At 34.5% G+C, this 14470-nt stretch overlaps 1 protein-coding gene across 2 annotated transcripts in view; it reads left to right on the top strand.

Moving 5' to 3' along the window:
• The window catches only part of CWF19L2 (CWF19 like cell cycle control factor 2), a 153038-nt gene that overhangs the window by 67555 nt on the left and 71013 nt on the right, over positions 1 to 14470 (top strand). For both annotated transcript variants that reach the window (XM_020885503.2, XM_020885502.2), the window contains exons 9-10: positions 12183 to 12279; positions 14000 to 14092. In XM_020885503.2, the coding sequence (XP_020741162.2) occupies positions 12183 to 12279; positions 14000 to 14092 (190 nt within the window). The remainder of the gene's footprint in view (positions 1 to 12182; positions 12280 to 13999; positions 14093 to 14470) is intronic.

Genomic DNA, 14470 nt, shown 5'->3' with positions numbered 1-14470 from the left:
GGACTGATCTCCTTTAGGATCGACCAGTTGGATCTCCTTGCAGTTCAAGGGACTCTAAAGAGTCTTCTCCAACACCACAGTTCAAAAGCATCAATTCTTTGGTGCTCAGCTGAAGATTCTCTCCAATCAGTGTATCTTAAAGATCTTTCCTCACCAGCTCATATGTATGTGCTTTTTTTTTCATTTTAAAGTCTCTTTAGTATTCTGTTGTAAACCTTAGAGATAAGCTAGTATTTCTCATCAGTTTAGTTTTGTTGGGCTTTAGGTAGTTTCTAATGTGTTGCTCTAAGCAATACTGCAGTGAATAGTTTTGTACATGTGTTTTTGCATACATGTTAAATATAGCTGTAAAATAAATTCCAATGAGTGGAATTTTATTTCTATATTTCATTGTACTAACCAGTTTACACTCTTACCAGTCTTATATGAAAATGACTTTTCTCTTCTTTGCCTGTAGTATTATGGAGGTTTTTAATCTTTGCCATAGGTACATTTAAGGAATAGAAACTTTCTTTGATTTGCATGTAAGCATGAGTGAAGTTTGGCCTATTTTTATAAATGTTATTTAATTTTTATTTTATTAGCTAGTCATGTATTTTGCCTACTTTTTGAGAGTGTTTTATGAGCATTTTTATCGTTGTCATGTGATATACTTAATTTTTTCTCCTTTTTAGATTTCTTCTTTCTTTTCTCTTTTCATCTATTCTTTCATTCTTTTTTAAAAAAAATATATTTATTTAATTTATTTATTTGACTGTGCCAGATCTTAGTTGTGGCATGTGGGATATAGTTCCCTGACCAGGGATTGAACCCCAGCCCCCTAAGTTGGGAGTGCAGAGTCTTAGCCCCTGAACCACCAGGGAAGTCCCTTCATTCATTCTTATGGTGATCATATTTATAGTTCTTTTCCTTTGTCAATTTTAGACCCTGAAGTAGCTGGAAAACATCCTCTAACAGTGGCCCATGTGATTAATAATTTTAAGATGTTTATTCTTAGAAATAAAATGTGCTTGTATATAATTCTGTTTTATTGGAAAATATATTAGTTAATATATTTTCAAAATTTGAAACCTTGAGTAGTACATAGTATGAGCAAAACTAACCTGATGTCCTTAATTTTGATTTTATCTATGTTAATATCTGAATCTAACTCATTTTATATAATAGAAAATATTACATGAGGTTACAACGGTTAAAAACCTTGGCAGAGTTTTCTTTGATAGCCTAGGAGGACAAGAGAAGGGTACTAAGTTCTGAAGTGTTTGAGTATAGTTATGAGACCTTTAGGGGAGAAAATTTGAGAATAAGTGGTAAGAAAAGAACTAAAGGGATGAGATCTATGAACACTCAGTAGGCAAAGAATAATTGCAGTATACTCAAGGTTTTTGAAATGTCTTTGGATTGGAGCTTTTTATTTATTTTTTTTTCCATTTATTTTTATTAGTTGGAGGCTAATTACTTTACATCGTTGCAGTGGTTTTTGTCATACAAGCTTTTGAAATTACATTTTACCCAAAAGTTTGAGCCAGAGTTTGTTGTGGGTATGTGTCTGTGTATGGATGTGTGTTGTAAAAAGAGTACGTTTAAATGGGAAAATAGGATTTCAGAAAATTAATTTTGAAGAGAGCTTTTGAAATACAGCAGTAACCCTGGAAAATGAGAAATGCTTATACTTTTTTCTTTTCATAGGATAGTTGCAGATGCCATGGTGATTTTTTTTTCAGAGCATATGCTTGCCATTATAAATGCTTAGAGTCTTCCATTATAAATGGAAGAGTGTGTCCCTGCTGTTTGTTGCAAAGCAGTGTGTGTACTGTGGTATTAACGATAATGTATTCTTCAGTCATTGATGCCCAACAACTTTCATTGTAATGTCTTTATTTGATATCTATTACTATTCTATTGTGTGTTGAATTATCTGTTAATATTGAAAATGCCAGAGATACTCAGAATTCTTGTGTATCATCATATTTATTCTGATCTACATTTCAATACTAATAAACAGTTCTGTTAGAAACTATACCCGCTCCACAGCTCCATCAAAACGACAAAAAAAGCAATGTTTGGAGTACAAACTTTACGACTATGAATGCTGTCTCTTTTAAAGGTCTCTGAGATTTTAGTTATCTTCTTGAAACTTCCGTTTGGTTGGAGTCCACATACCTTCTTGGGTGCTGTCTCTTGATTGATTCTTTGTATACTGAAAAGTGAAGAGAAAATGAAAGTTTCTCAAAAACAGAGAAGAGTCTGATAAAAATGACAAAGATGTGCCTTTGGGTAGGCAATAATAGAGATCTTTGGTAACTTAATCAAGAATATTATCATTGTAGAAGAGGATTTATAAGCCAGATTTCATGGACTAAATTATGACTGTGGATTATGATATGATAGAGATAGAAAGTGTATGTGGGAGACATGGGTTAAATGCCTCCCTCACTCCCATATTTCCTAGGACACTTGAATATGTTTATATATTAGTGGGAAAGACAGTATCAAATTTGAAAGGAGCTAAAAATAAAGAATGATGATAGATGGGAAAATTCAGCAGGAATTCAAAGTTAATGTATATGTATGTATGATACAGGTAGGATTATCCTGAGTTCAATTGTTAAAGAAGAGGAAAGTGTGGCTGTGGATATGGGTGATGGGAGATAACTGTAGGAATTGCTTTTGGGGGAGGGAGTATAGTAGTTGTGGGTCCCGGGCTTTCCCTCAGGGGCATGTGGAATCTTCCTGGACCAGGGATCAAACCTGTGTCCCTTCAATTGGCTGGTGATTTCCTAACTACTGAACCACTGGAGAAGTCTCCAGTTCTTCTAAAGTCTAGTCTGTCTGATACCTGTTTTGCTACTTCTTTTGATTTCCATGCCTTCAGTTTTAATCTGTATGTGTCTCTGGGTCTGAAGTGGGTCTCCTGAAGATAGGATATATACAGTTCTGGTTTTTCTATCCAGCCAGCCAGTCTGTGTCTTTTGGTTAGAGCATTTAATCCATTTACATTTCAGGTAATTTTTGATATGTATTTTAGTATTAGAATTTTCTTTATTGTTTTGGGTTTATTTTGTAGGTCTTCTTCTCCTATGTTTCCCACCTAGAGAAGTTCCTTTAGCATTTGTTATAAAGCTGATTTTGTGATGCTGTTATTCTCTTAGCTTCTGCTTATCTGTAAAGCTTTTGATTTCTCCATCCAATCTGAATGAGGTTCTTTCATGTTAGATTAAACTTGGATGTAGGTTTTTCCTCTTCATTACCTTGAATATATCCTGTCATTCCCTTTTGGCCTACAGAGTTTCTGCTGAAAAAATCTGCGTGTAACTTAATGGGGATTACTTTTGAAATTTTTTGTTTTGTTTTCCTTGCTGTTTTAGTATGTTTTCTTTGAATTTAATTTTTGTTAGTTTGATATGTGTCTTGGTGTATTTCTTCTTGTTTTTCCTTTATGGGCCTCTACCCTTCTTGCACTTGGGTGTCTGTCTGCTTTTTCATGTTAAGGAAGTTTTTGACTATGATCTGTTCAGATATTTTCTCAGACACTTTCTCCTTCTCTTCTTTTTCTGGGACTCCTGTATTTTAAATGTTGATGCATTTGATGTTGTTTTAGAGGTCTGAAAGTGTCCTTATTTCACTTAATTCTTTTTTTCTTTATTCTGCCCCTTGGCAGTGATTTATACCACCGTTCTATTTTCCAGCTCACTTATTCATTTTCTGTCACAGTCATTTCTGTCGCAGTTATTGATTCCTTCTAGTATATTTTTTCATTTCAGTTTTTGTGCTTTCCATCTATTTTGTTGTTGTTGTTCTTTAGTTTCTAGGTCTTTGTTAAACATTTCTTGTATTTTCTCAGTCCGTGTATCCATTCTGTTTCCAAGAGCTTTTGCATCATCTTTACTATTATTATGCTGAATTATTTTCCCAGTAGGTTGCCTGTTTCGTCTTCGTTTATCTGGTCTTGTTGTTTTTTACCTGTCCCTTTGTCAGTAACTTTTTTGTCGTGTGATTTTTTTTTTTTCCCTTGATGGGTGGCACTGTGTACCTGTCTCACTGGTTGTCTGTCCTGAGACATCCAGCACTGGAGTTTGCAGGCAGTGGGGTAGAGCCGGAATTTGGTGCCAAGATGAGGTTCTCTAGAGACCTCACACTTACTAACATTCCCTTGGACATGAAGTTCTCTCAGTCCATTGGCTTGAACTCCGTGCTCCCGCCAGAGGAGCTCAGGCCTGACGCCTGGCTTGGTTAGGCAGGGGTTGCCCACGCCCCTCAGACGTCTGACTAGCTCTGCCAGTGCCTAGGAGGTGCCCTGGTTGTGAGGATGTGCAACTCTTTGTCCTCCTGCCATAGTATAAGCCAGAAATTCTTTCTTAATGACTATTTATGTCGGTATTTTTTAACATATGATTCCCAGAATATTGGTGTTCCTTTTCATTTGTATATGAACCACATAAATGCACAAAGACTGTTGTGACAATTTGGTTTACACACAACTCATTAAAATTTGAAATGTCCTTCATTGTTTTGACTTGCCCTTGGACTTCAGCCTGCCAGGCTCCTCTGTCCATGGGATTTTTCAGGCAATAATACTGGAGTGGGTTCCATTTCTTCTTCCAGAGGATTTTCCCGACCCAGGAGTAGAACCAACATCTCCTATATCTCTTGCGTTGGAGGCAGATTCTTTACCACCGAGCCATTGGGGAAGTCCTTTTACTTCTATAAACTTATTTTATTTTTACCGAAAAAATTAATGAACCTTTGAAATAAAATTGCATTAAAATTATTGTGTGCACATGTTTTCTATAAGTCATCTTTAGAAATATAAAAAGAAATAGATTGTTTCTTTTACTCATTCAAATTTGAAAGAAAATTATCTGATCTCACGTGACAAAGAATGCAGTAACAAGGGAAGGTTGTTTTTGTATTAGAGATATTTCTTTGAAACTTAAATCAGGTGCCTTTGACAAAGTCCATCTCCTGTTCATCTCTTGTTTATTGAAATTTTTATTGACATACTATTGTGTTGCCCGAAATTCAAGTAAATTACATTTACAGTACAATAAAAATGATGTATAGCTCTGAATTCAAGTTGAGAAAGGTTACTGAAGAAATAGTTTCTACAAAATAGTATACCTGATGATCCAGGCAACATCTCAACCAGTGAAAGCATATGGGAGCTAATAATAGTCTCCTAAGCTTAGATGACTACAGTTTTCTCACTGCAGTGGTTAAAAAATGTGGACTGAAAGAGCTTTAGGGGGGACAAAAATAAGTTTTTTCTAATTGTGCTTTACCAGAAGTATTTTATATTTCTTAGTCTAAGCACAATAGCATTGCCTTTCCTTTCACCAATATGAGTACAATTGATTTTTTTGGAATTTCTGTAGAGATTAATGTCCGAAAAAAACCTCAAATGCTATCTACTAACAGATTTCTTTCTTTTTTTCCCAAAGGAGTTCAGTATTTAAATATAATTTTTACATATGGTGGTTAAAGTTTTGATTTAACACCTTTGTGTTTGTTTTGCTATTTCTTGCTCAGAATGTATGTTGAAAACTCAGGTTAATTTCAGTAGAGTATGATAAAATATACATATGGAGGAAAACTAGTAATACTATAGGTATATTATTAATATTTGGAAGTATGACAGATTTTTTTCCTGCTTTAAATTTTATATCACTCCCCTTTGAGGATTTTTAAGTACAACAATTTCCTGAAGTATACTTGACATAAAATCAACTGCACGTGTGTATAAAGTGTGCAATTTGGTAAATTTTGTAGTGTGTATATTCTAACAAATCCATCACCCTGAAAAGTTTCTTTCTGTTCTTTCATAGTTCTCTCTCTTGCCTCTCCACACACATTGGCAACCCACCTACACAACTATTCATTTTTAAAAAATTATAGGCTAGTTTTATTTTCTGGAGTTTTATATAAATGGGGTCATACCTTGTACACTGTCTTTTATTTGGTTTTTTTGTTCTGACTTCTTTCCACATAATTATTTTGAATTTTATCCATGTTGCTGTTCGTGTTTGATTCATCATTGTTTGAGACATCGTTGCTGGAAGTCTCAATTTTATTCATGTTGCTGTATGTAAGAATAGTTCTTCCCTTTCTGTTGATGGATAATATACCATTGGTAGATATATTGTACCACAGTTCGTTTTTCCATGTACCTGCTGGTGGATGTTTAGAATCTTTTCACGTTTTGGCTGCAAAAAATTAAGCCTCTTTGAACATTCATGTACAAGTCTTAACATGAACATACACTTTCTTTTCTCTTGAGGAAATCGCTAGGGAAGAGTGGCTAGATCATATGGTAACTATATGTTTAAATTTTGAGAAACTGCCAAGCTATTTTACTAAGTATTTGTGTCATTTTACATTACCAGCTGCGTTGTATTAGACTTGCAATTCCTCTGCATTCTTACTGGAATTTGGTGTATAGTCAGTCTTGTCAGTGTTCACTGTTACAGTGTATGTGTAGCAGTATCTCCTTGTGAGGTTCTGTGTTCCTCTAATGACATCGTATGCTTACTTGCCATCCAGATACCTTTTTGTAAAGTATTAAGAATGTGTGATAATTTTGCTTCTGTCACTTCTTTACATTACAAACTTATATGGTAATTTGTATCTTTTTTTTCCCTGATCAGTCGGGTTAGAAGTTTATCAGTTTTACTGTCTTTAAAAGTTTTTGCTTTCATTGAATTTGTACTGTTTTTGTTTTTCACTTATTTCCACTTTGATTTTTATTACTGTGCTTACTTTGAATTTAATTTGCTCTTTTTCTGGTTTCTTAAGTTGTAATCTGATATCATTGATTTGAAACTTTCTTTTCTAGTGTCAATATCTAGTGTTATAAATTTCCCTGTAAGTAATACTTTAGTAACCTCCCACAAATTCTGATATGTTGCTAATTATTTCTAATTTAATTTTACTGTGGTCAGAGAACTTTGTATGACTTGAATCCCTTTATGTTTATTGAGACTTGTTTTATGGCTCAGAACATGGTCTGTTTTGGAAAATGTTTTGTATGCATTTGGAAAGAATGTTCTGTTGTTGGGTAGAATATTCTCTGAATGTCAATTAGGTCCTACTAGTTGCTGGTGTTATCTTCCATATCCTTGCTGATTTTCTCTTTACTTAGTCTATTAAGTATTGAGAGTGGGGTCTTGAAATCAGCAGCTGTAATTGTAGATTTGTCTGTTTCTCTGGAATTTGTCAGTTTTTGCTTTATGTATTTTGTTGCTCTATTATTTGATGCATAAGTATCGGATTGGCCAAAAGGTTTGTTTACGTTTGTTTGGAAAATCCTGAACATACCTTTTGACCAACCCAGTATTTATGATGTCTTCTGTACTTTTTTTTTTGTTTTGTTTATTTTACAGATCCTCTGTGCTCCTGATGGGTTGATTTCTTTTTCATATGAAATGACTTTCTTTGTCCCTTGGGATGTTTTTTGCTCTGCATTCCAATTTGATGTTACGTAAGCCGTGTTAGCTTTCTTTTGACTAATTTTCAAACACGTTACATCTTTTTCTCTGATTTTACATTTAGCATCTTTATGTCTTTATAGTTCATTTCTTGTTGGGCTTTCCTCGTAGCTCAGCTAATAAAGAATCTGCCTGCAGTGCAGGAGACCCTGATTCAATTCCTGGGTTGGGAAGGTCCCCTGGAGAAGGGATAGACTACCCACTCCAGTATTCTTGGGCTTCCCTGGTGACACAGCTGGTAAAGAATCTTAAAGAATCTGCCTGCAATGTAGGAGACCTGGGTTTAATCCCTGGGTTGGGAAGATGCCCTGGAGAAGGGAACCACTACCCACTCCAGTATTCTGTCCTGGAGATTTCCATGGACTGTTCGTTTCTTGTAGTTGAATTTTGCTTTTGTATCCATTTGATGATTTCTGCCTATTAATTCAGGTGTTTAGACTATTTATATATATTGTGATATAATTAGATTTGAATCTGTAATTTTCCTGTTTGTTTTCTCTTCATCTTATATCTTTTTTGCTCTCTTTTTCTTCATCTGACTTCTTTTGGATTGAGTATTTTTATGATTCCATTTCATTTCTTTAGTTGTGTACTTTCTGTATTTTCAGTGGTTTCTTTGGCTTTGACAGCACACATTTTTTTGAAAAAATATTTAATTAATTAATTAATTTGGCTGTGTCCAGTTTTTATTGCAGCAGATGGAATCTTCCATTGCTGTACAGAGGCTCCAGATTCAGTAGTTCAGTAGTTGCAGTGCATTGCCCCACAGCATCTGGGATCGTAGTTTCCTGAGCAGGGATTGAATCCACATCCCTTGCATTGCAAGGTGTATTCTTAACCACTGGACCACCAGGGAAGTCCCAGCAGCATACATCTTTAGTTTATCTACCTTCAAGTGATATTATGCCACTCCTGTAAGAACTTTATAGTAGTTTATTTACATTTCTCCCCATCCTGTCCTTTCTGTTAAGAGTTTTCATACAGTTTACTTATACTTGTTATAAATTCTTGTTATTATTTTTCTTTAATTAGTTATCTTAAAAAAAACAGTTATCTTAAAGAGATGAGTAATAAGAAACAAGTATATATTTACCCTTGTAGTCATCATTTCTGTTGCTCTTCCTTCGTTTGAGTTTATCCATATTTCAGTCTGGTATAATTTTTCTTCTATTTGGAGGCTTTTCTTTAGCATTCTTTCAGCTTTTTATGTCTCTTCATTTCACCTTTTTTTAAAAATTTTTAAAATTTATTTTAATTGGAGCATAATTACAATATTGTGGTTTCTGCCATACATCAGTGTGAGTCAGCCATAGATACACATGTGTCCCCCCAATCCTGAACCCTCCTCCCACCTCCCTCCCCACCCAATCCCTCCAGGTTGTCCCAGAACACCATCTTTGGGTGTCCTGCTTCATACATCAAACTCTCACTGATTGTCTCTTTTACATATGGTAATATATGTGTTTCAATACATATGGTAATATATGTGTTTCAGTGCTGTTCTCTCAAATCATCCCACCTTCTCCTTCTCCCACTGAGTCCAAAAGTCTGTTCTTTATGTCTGTGTCTCCTCTGCTGTCCTGTACGTGGAGTCGTTGGTACCATCTTTCTAGATTCCATGTACAGGCTTTAATATATGGTATTTGTCTTTCTCTTTCTGACTTACTTCACTCTAAACAGGCTCTGGATTCATCCACCTCATTAGAACTAACTCAAATGCATTCCTTTTTGTAGCTGAGTAGTATTCCACTGTGTATATGGACTACAACTTCCTTATCCATTCATCTGCCGATGCACATCTAGGTTGCTTCCATGTCCTAACTATTGTAAATAGTGCTACAGTGAACATTGGGGTACATGCGTCTTTTTAAATTCTGATTTCCTCGGAGTACATGCCCAAGAGTGAGATTGCTGGGTTGTTTAGTATTTTTATTTCTAGTTTTTTAAGGAATCTCCATACTCTTTTCCATAGTGGTTGTGTAAGTTTACATCAACAGTGTAAGATGGTTCCCTTTTTGCCACACCCTCTCCAGCATTTATTGTTTGTAGCATTTTTGATGATGACCATTTTGACCCATGTGAGATGATGCCTCATTGTGATTTTGATTTGCATTTCTCTAATAATGAGTGATGTTGAGCATCTTTTCTTGTGTTTATTAGCCATCTGTATGTCTTCTTTGGAGAAATGTCTGTTTAGGTCTTTTGCCCACCTTTTGATTAAGTTGTTCAATTTTCTTGTATTGAGCTTCATGAACTGTTTGTATATTTTGGAGATTAATCCTTTGTCAGTTGTTTTGTTTGCTATTGCTTTCTCCCATTCTGAGGGCTGTCTTTTCACCTTGTTTATCGTTTCCTTCGTTGTGCAAATGCTTTTAATTTTAATTAGATACCATTTATTTTTATTTTTATTTCCATTACTCTGAAGTGAAAAGGATACTTTGACTTGAGATAAGAATTCTAGGTTGACAATTGGAAGTACTTTCAAGATACTGCTACTGTCTTCTTGCTTATGTTGTTTCTGATGAGAAATCTGCTCTTTCCTTTTTTTCTCAGTGCATAAATGTCTTTTTTCCCCTCCTGTGGCTGCTATAAATTGTTCTCTTTGTCAGTAGTTTTGAACAGCTTGATTATGATGTGCCTTGATGTGGTTTTCTTGTTTTGTTTTTGTACTAGGAATTCTGTAAGCTCCTTGGATTTTTAGTTTTCACTAAATTTAGTAAACTTTGACCTTTGTTTCTTCTGTCTCCCATTTATTTCAGGGACTCCAATAATATGAATAGTAGGCTATTTGTGGTTGTCCTATATGTCTCCATTGTTTTTTTCTGTTCTGAAATTCTTTTTTTCTGTGTGTTTCATTTTGTATAGAAGTTAGGCATTGTAAACTAATGTTTCAATTTAATTTTTTTCTTTTGCAGTCTAATCTCCATTAATCCTATTCAGTGTAGTTTTTATTTTGACCATTGTAGTTTTCACTTGTAGAATTTAAATTCTAATCTGTTTTATGTCTTAGTTGTCTCTTACTTTTCAACCATGTGGAATAAATTTATATTACCTTTCAATGTCCTTGTCTTCTGTTTGTTAAATCTCTGTCAGTACTTTGATTGATAGCTTTTTCTCCTAATTAAGGGTTTTACTTTTTTTCTAGTTTGCAGGTCTGACAGTCTTTAATTGGATAGATATTGAGAATTTTATTTTGTTCCATGGTAGATATTTTTGCATTCATGTAAGTGTCCTTGAGTTTTCTTTTGGGAGACAGTTAACTGAATTGGAAACTGGTCCTTTTGATTCCTGTTGATATATTGCAGAAGCCAACACAATATTGTAAAGCAGTTATCCTCCAATAAAAAAATAAATAAATTTAAATTAAAAAAGGAGTTTTACTTTTTCAATGCTAGATATATTTATATTCCTGGAAGTATTCTTGAATTTTGTTTTGGGACATGGTTAACTTAATTTAAAACTGGTCCTTAATGGACTGAACTGGACTCCTGCCCTTAATGTTTGTTGGGTGGGCCCAGAGCAGCATTTAATCTAGGGTTTATTTCCCATTCATGAAAAAGGACCTTTAATACTCTACCCACTGCTTTCATAATTATGAAGTTTCCTAGTCTGGCTATTGGGACCTATTCCTATTACCAGGAATGCTGGGTGCTGTTCCTGTAATTTTCCTGACTGCAGGTAGTTTCTGGTTATTACTCAAGGGGAACTCTCTACACTTCTCTGGAATTCTTTCACTGCGCAGCTCTCCCCTCTCCTGATGCCTTGGACTCTTAGCTATTTCTCTTTCATTAGGGAGTCCTTCATGCTCTGTGTAGGTTCACCCTCCTTGTATTGTAGTCTCGAATCTTTCTTATGGCAGTAAGGCAGAGTTTCTTAGGAGAATTTTGTATATGCCAGGAATCTGACCTTGGCTGGAAATTTATCTTTTCTTTTTTGAGGCTTGCACACTATAGGTTTGATACATCATCTCAGCTGTAAATTAGGTTTTTGTTGTCTAATTGTGGGTTGTCTTTGCAAAAGAGCACGTGGTCACTATTTTTATTCTTCAAATGTAGATAAATGTAATTTTCTGATTATAGTTTCTTAGCTTATCAGTAAGTTATCCATTGAATGAGAAGAATTTCTGTAGCTGTGTAGAATTATGACCTGACTATAGTGTTAATTTTTGTTTCTTTTTTTAGAATGAGTATGGGAATATTAGGGGCTTCCCTGATAGCTCAGTTGGTAAAGAATCTGCCTGCAATGTGGGAGACCTGGTTCATCCCTGGGTTGGGAAGATCCCCTAGAGAAGGGAAAGGCTACCCACTCTAGTATTATGGCCTGGAGAATTCCATGGGGTCCCATGGGGTATAGTCCATGGGGTCCCAAAGATTTGGACATGACTGAATGACTTTCACTTCACTTGACAGGAATATTAAGTTATGATGAATATTACTTTTATTATTTTTCTCACTGCTGTGGGTCTTTGGTCAGGTATTATAACTGCCATAGGCCATGATGGCATTGTAACACAGTATCTTTAAGTAGTGATTTTTAGGGGAGCATTGAGGCTTTTATATTTATTATTTCTGTTTGTGCTGATTGCTTTGTGAAGGTAATTTGAAATAACATTTGAATCTTCGTGTTGTTATTTACAACAGCTTACTTGTTAATATGTACTTATATTTCATATGCTCTTTGTCTGTCCTGTTCAAACAGAAGTAGTCCAGGGGATGAGTCTATCCACGTCTTGAGTGTTGATGAGAAGAACAAGTTAGGAGCCAAAATTATCAAGGCAGAGATGATGGGCAATATGGTAAGGCTTATATTTTGTTCTTTTGAAGAATAATTACTAAATATTTAACTTCTTACAAGTAAATTTTGGCAGTTCCTAAGCTATGGGGATGTAGCATCTTTTGACAATACTGTTGCTTATTTACTCTTTGAAGAGATTCCTCAGCACTCCTAAGAACAGTATTGTCTACTTCTAAGTAAATTATGTAATTTGTCAAATTTTTGAAATTTATGATTTTAGGGAACTAAATGCTTTTAAATTTTAAATTTAGGGAACTAAATGCTTTTACATTTTAATGAAATTCATATTTCATTAATAATGTGTTACTTTCTTAGGAACTTTAAAATTGAGCTACTAAAAAGAATGGTTAATTAATTTTTTCAAAATTTTAGGGAACTTATTTGTGCCTGACTGTGTTAGATGCTTTGTGTAGCTCACTTAATTCCTATGATAATTTTGTGATTTGAAACTTAACCTGAGAATTGAGTAGAAATGAAATTATTTGGTAAGAGTGGCATCTGTCTATCTATTATTGTTACATTCCTCTTATACAACTACATGTCACACTGCACATGGCAGAATGGCAAAGTCAGACAGCTTTCTATGTCTTGAAAAAATTGATTCTCTTGTGGTCATATGTATGTACACATCTCAAATCCAAATATAAGTCATCTTAAGTAGTCTTCTGTTTTGGTGCACTATCTATGTGACACTCTGTAGTAAAACAAAAAGTGAACAAACCTGATACTTCTGTTTTTATCAGTTTGTATCTCTAATAAAAATCATATCTTGCATATGCTGCACACTCTCTCTCTTTGAATCTAATCTTTGATGACACTGAACTTAAGCTCGACCTGGAAATTAGTGAGACAGACCACCACCAACAGCAAGAAAATAACATTTATGTTTAGAAAGCACAAATAAATTGGTTAAAATAGTGAAAGAAAGGTAACCATGTTAGGAGATTAACATATGTTAAAAGAAGTGTTCTGTGTTCATGGAACCACACTGTCTTTGCTTGTCATAGTATTCTATTCATTTAATTTATTACATTGTGATTTATTGTTTTATATGTAGTATTTATAAATTTTTATAGATTTCCTAGAATAAAAATGAAATGCATTCAGTTTTTATCTAAATTACTTATCAGCAGTAAATAAGGTATTATTTTAAATACTACGATGGCTTTCTTTTTATAAATAACTGAAATTCTGAGCATTGGAAGTTTATAATATCTAAGGAATTATAAAAATTCCTTTCTTAAGGGTATGTATTTCTTTTATCTATCCCTTCTCTAAAATATATGTCCTTGTAATTATTTACTATCAAAATATAAATAATTTCCATATGTGTTTGAGAATTTTGTAACCCACATGAATTCATTAAAAAGTAATGCATTAGACTGTGAGCTGGTAAGTGAATGTAGTTGTTAGCTACTGGAATGTTTAGGGCTTCCAAGGTGGCTCAGTGGTAAAGAATCCACCTGCCATTGCAAGAGATGCAGCTTTGTTCCCTGGTCCGGGATGATCCCCTGAAGAAGAAAATGGTATCCCACTCCAGTGTTCTTGCCTGGAGAACCCCAAGGACAGAGAGCCTGTCGGGCTACAGTCCAGGGGGTCACAAAGAGTTGGGCATGACTCAATGACTGAACATCGTCGTCATCATCATATGAATTTGAAATATTCTACAAATGAATTAAATGATATATCACACCTGTTTTTCTTATCTTTTCTATTTGAAGGAATTAGCTGAACAACTTAAAGCCCAACTTGATAAGGCAAATAAATTCCAAGACACCATAACACAGATGTCATCAAAAAAATCTAGGGTAGAGGTAAGTAATAACAGTTTGATTATAGGTAGCCAATTACCTTGTGTAATACTTCTGCTTTGTAGTGGTACTATTTAATGTTAAATGTGTCTATATCTCTTATTGATGTGCTTGTATATATTTATGCTTGTTTGCTTATTTTTAATATTTACTTTCATATGTATTCTCTTATCTTATACCATTGTGTCCTGATGGACAAAGGCCTAGGTCTAGGGTCAAGGGGGCCTGGTTTTATTCTGGGCTCTGCCATTTACTGACTGACCTTGCACAAGTCAAACTGGTCATTAGCTTCTTTCTGTCCAGAATGAGACACTTAAATTTGGTATCCCTCTCATGTAAAATATTTTGTTCTAGGGTTCGTTCATCTATCTATTTGTCAAT

Source organism: Odocoileus virginianus, chromosome 10, assembly GCF_023699985.2.
Source record: "Odocoileus virginianus isolate 20LAN1187 ecotype Illinois chromosome 10, Ovbor_1.2, whole genome shotgun sequence".
NCBI lineage: Eukaryota > Metazoa > Chordata > Mammalia > Artiodactyla > Cervidae > Odocoileus > Odocoileus virginianus.
Note: the sequence above shows the minus strand (reverse complement) of the source record. Positions and strands in the feature narration are given on the sequence as shown.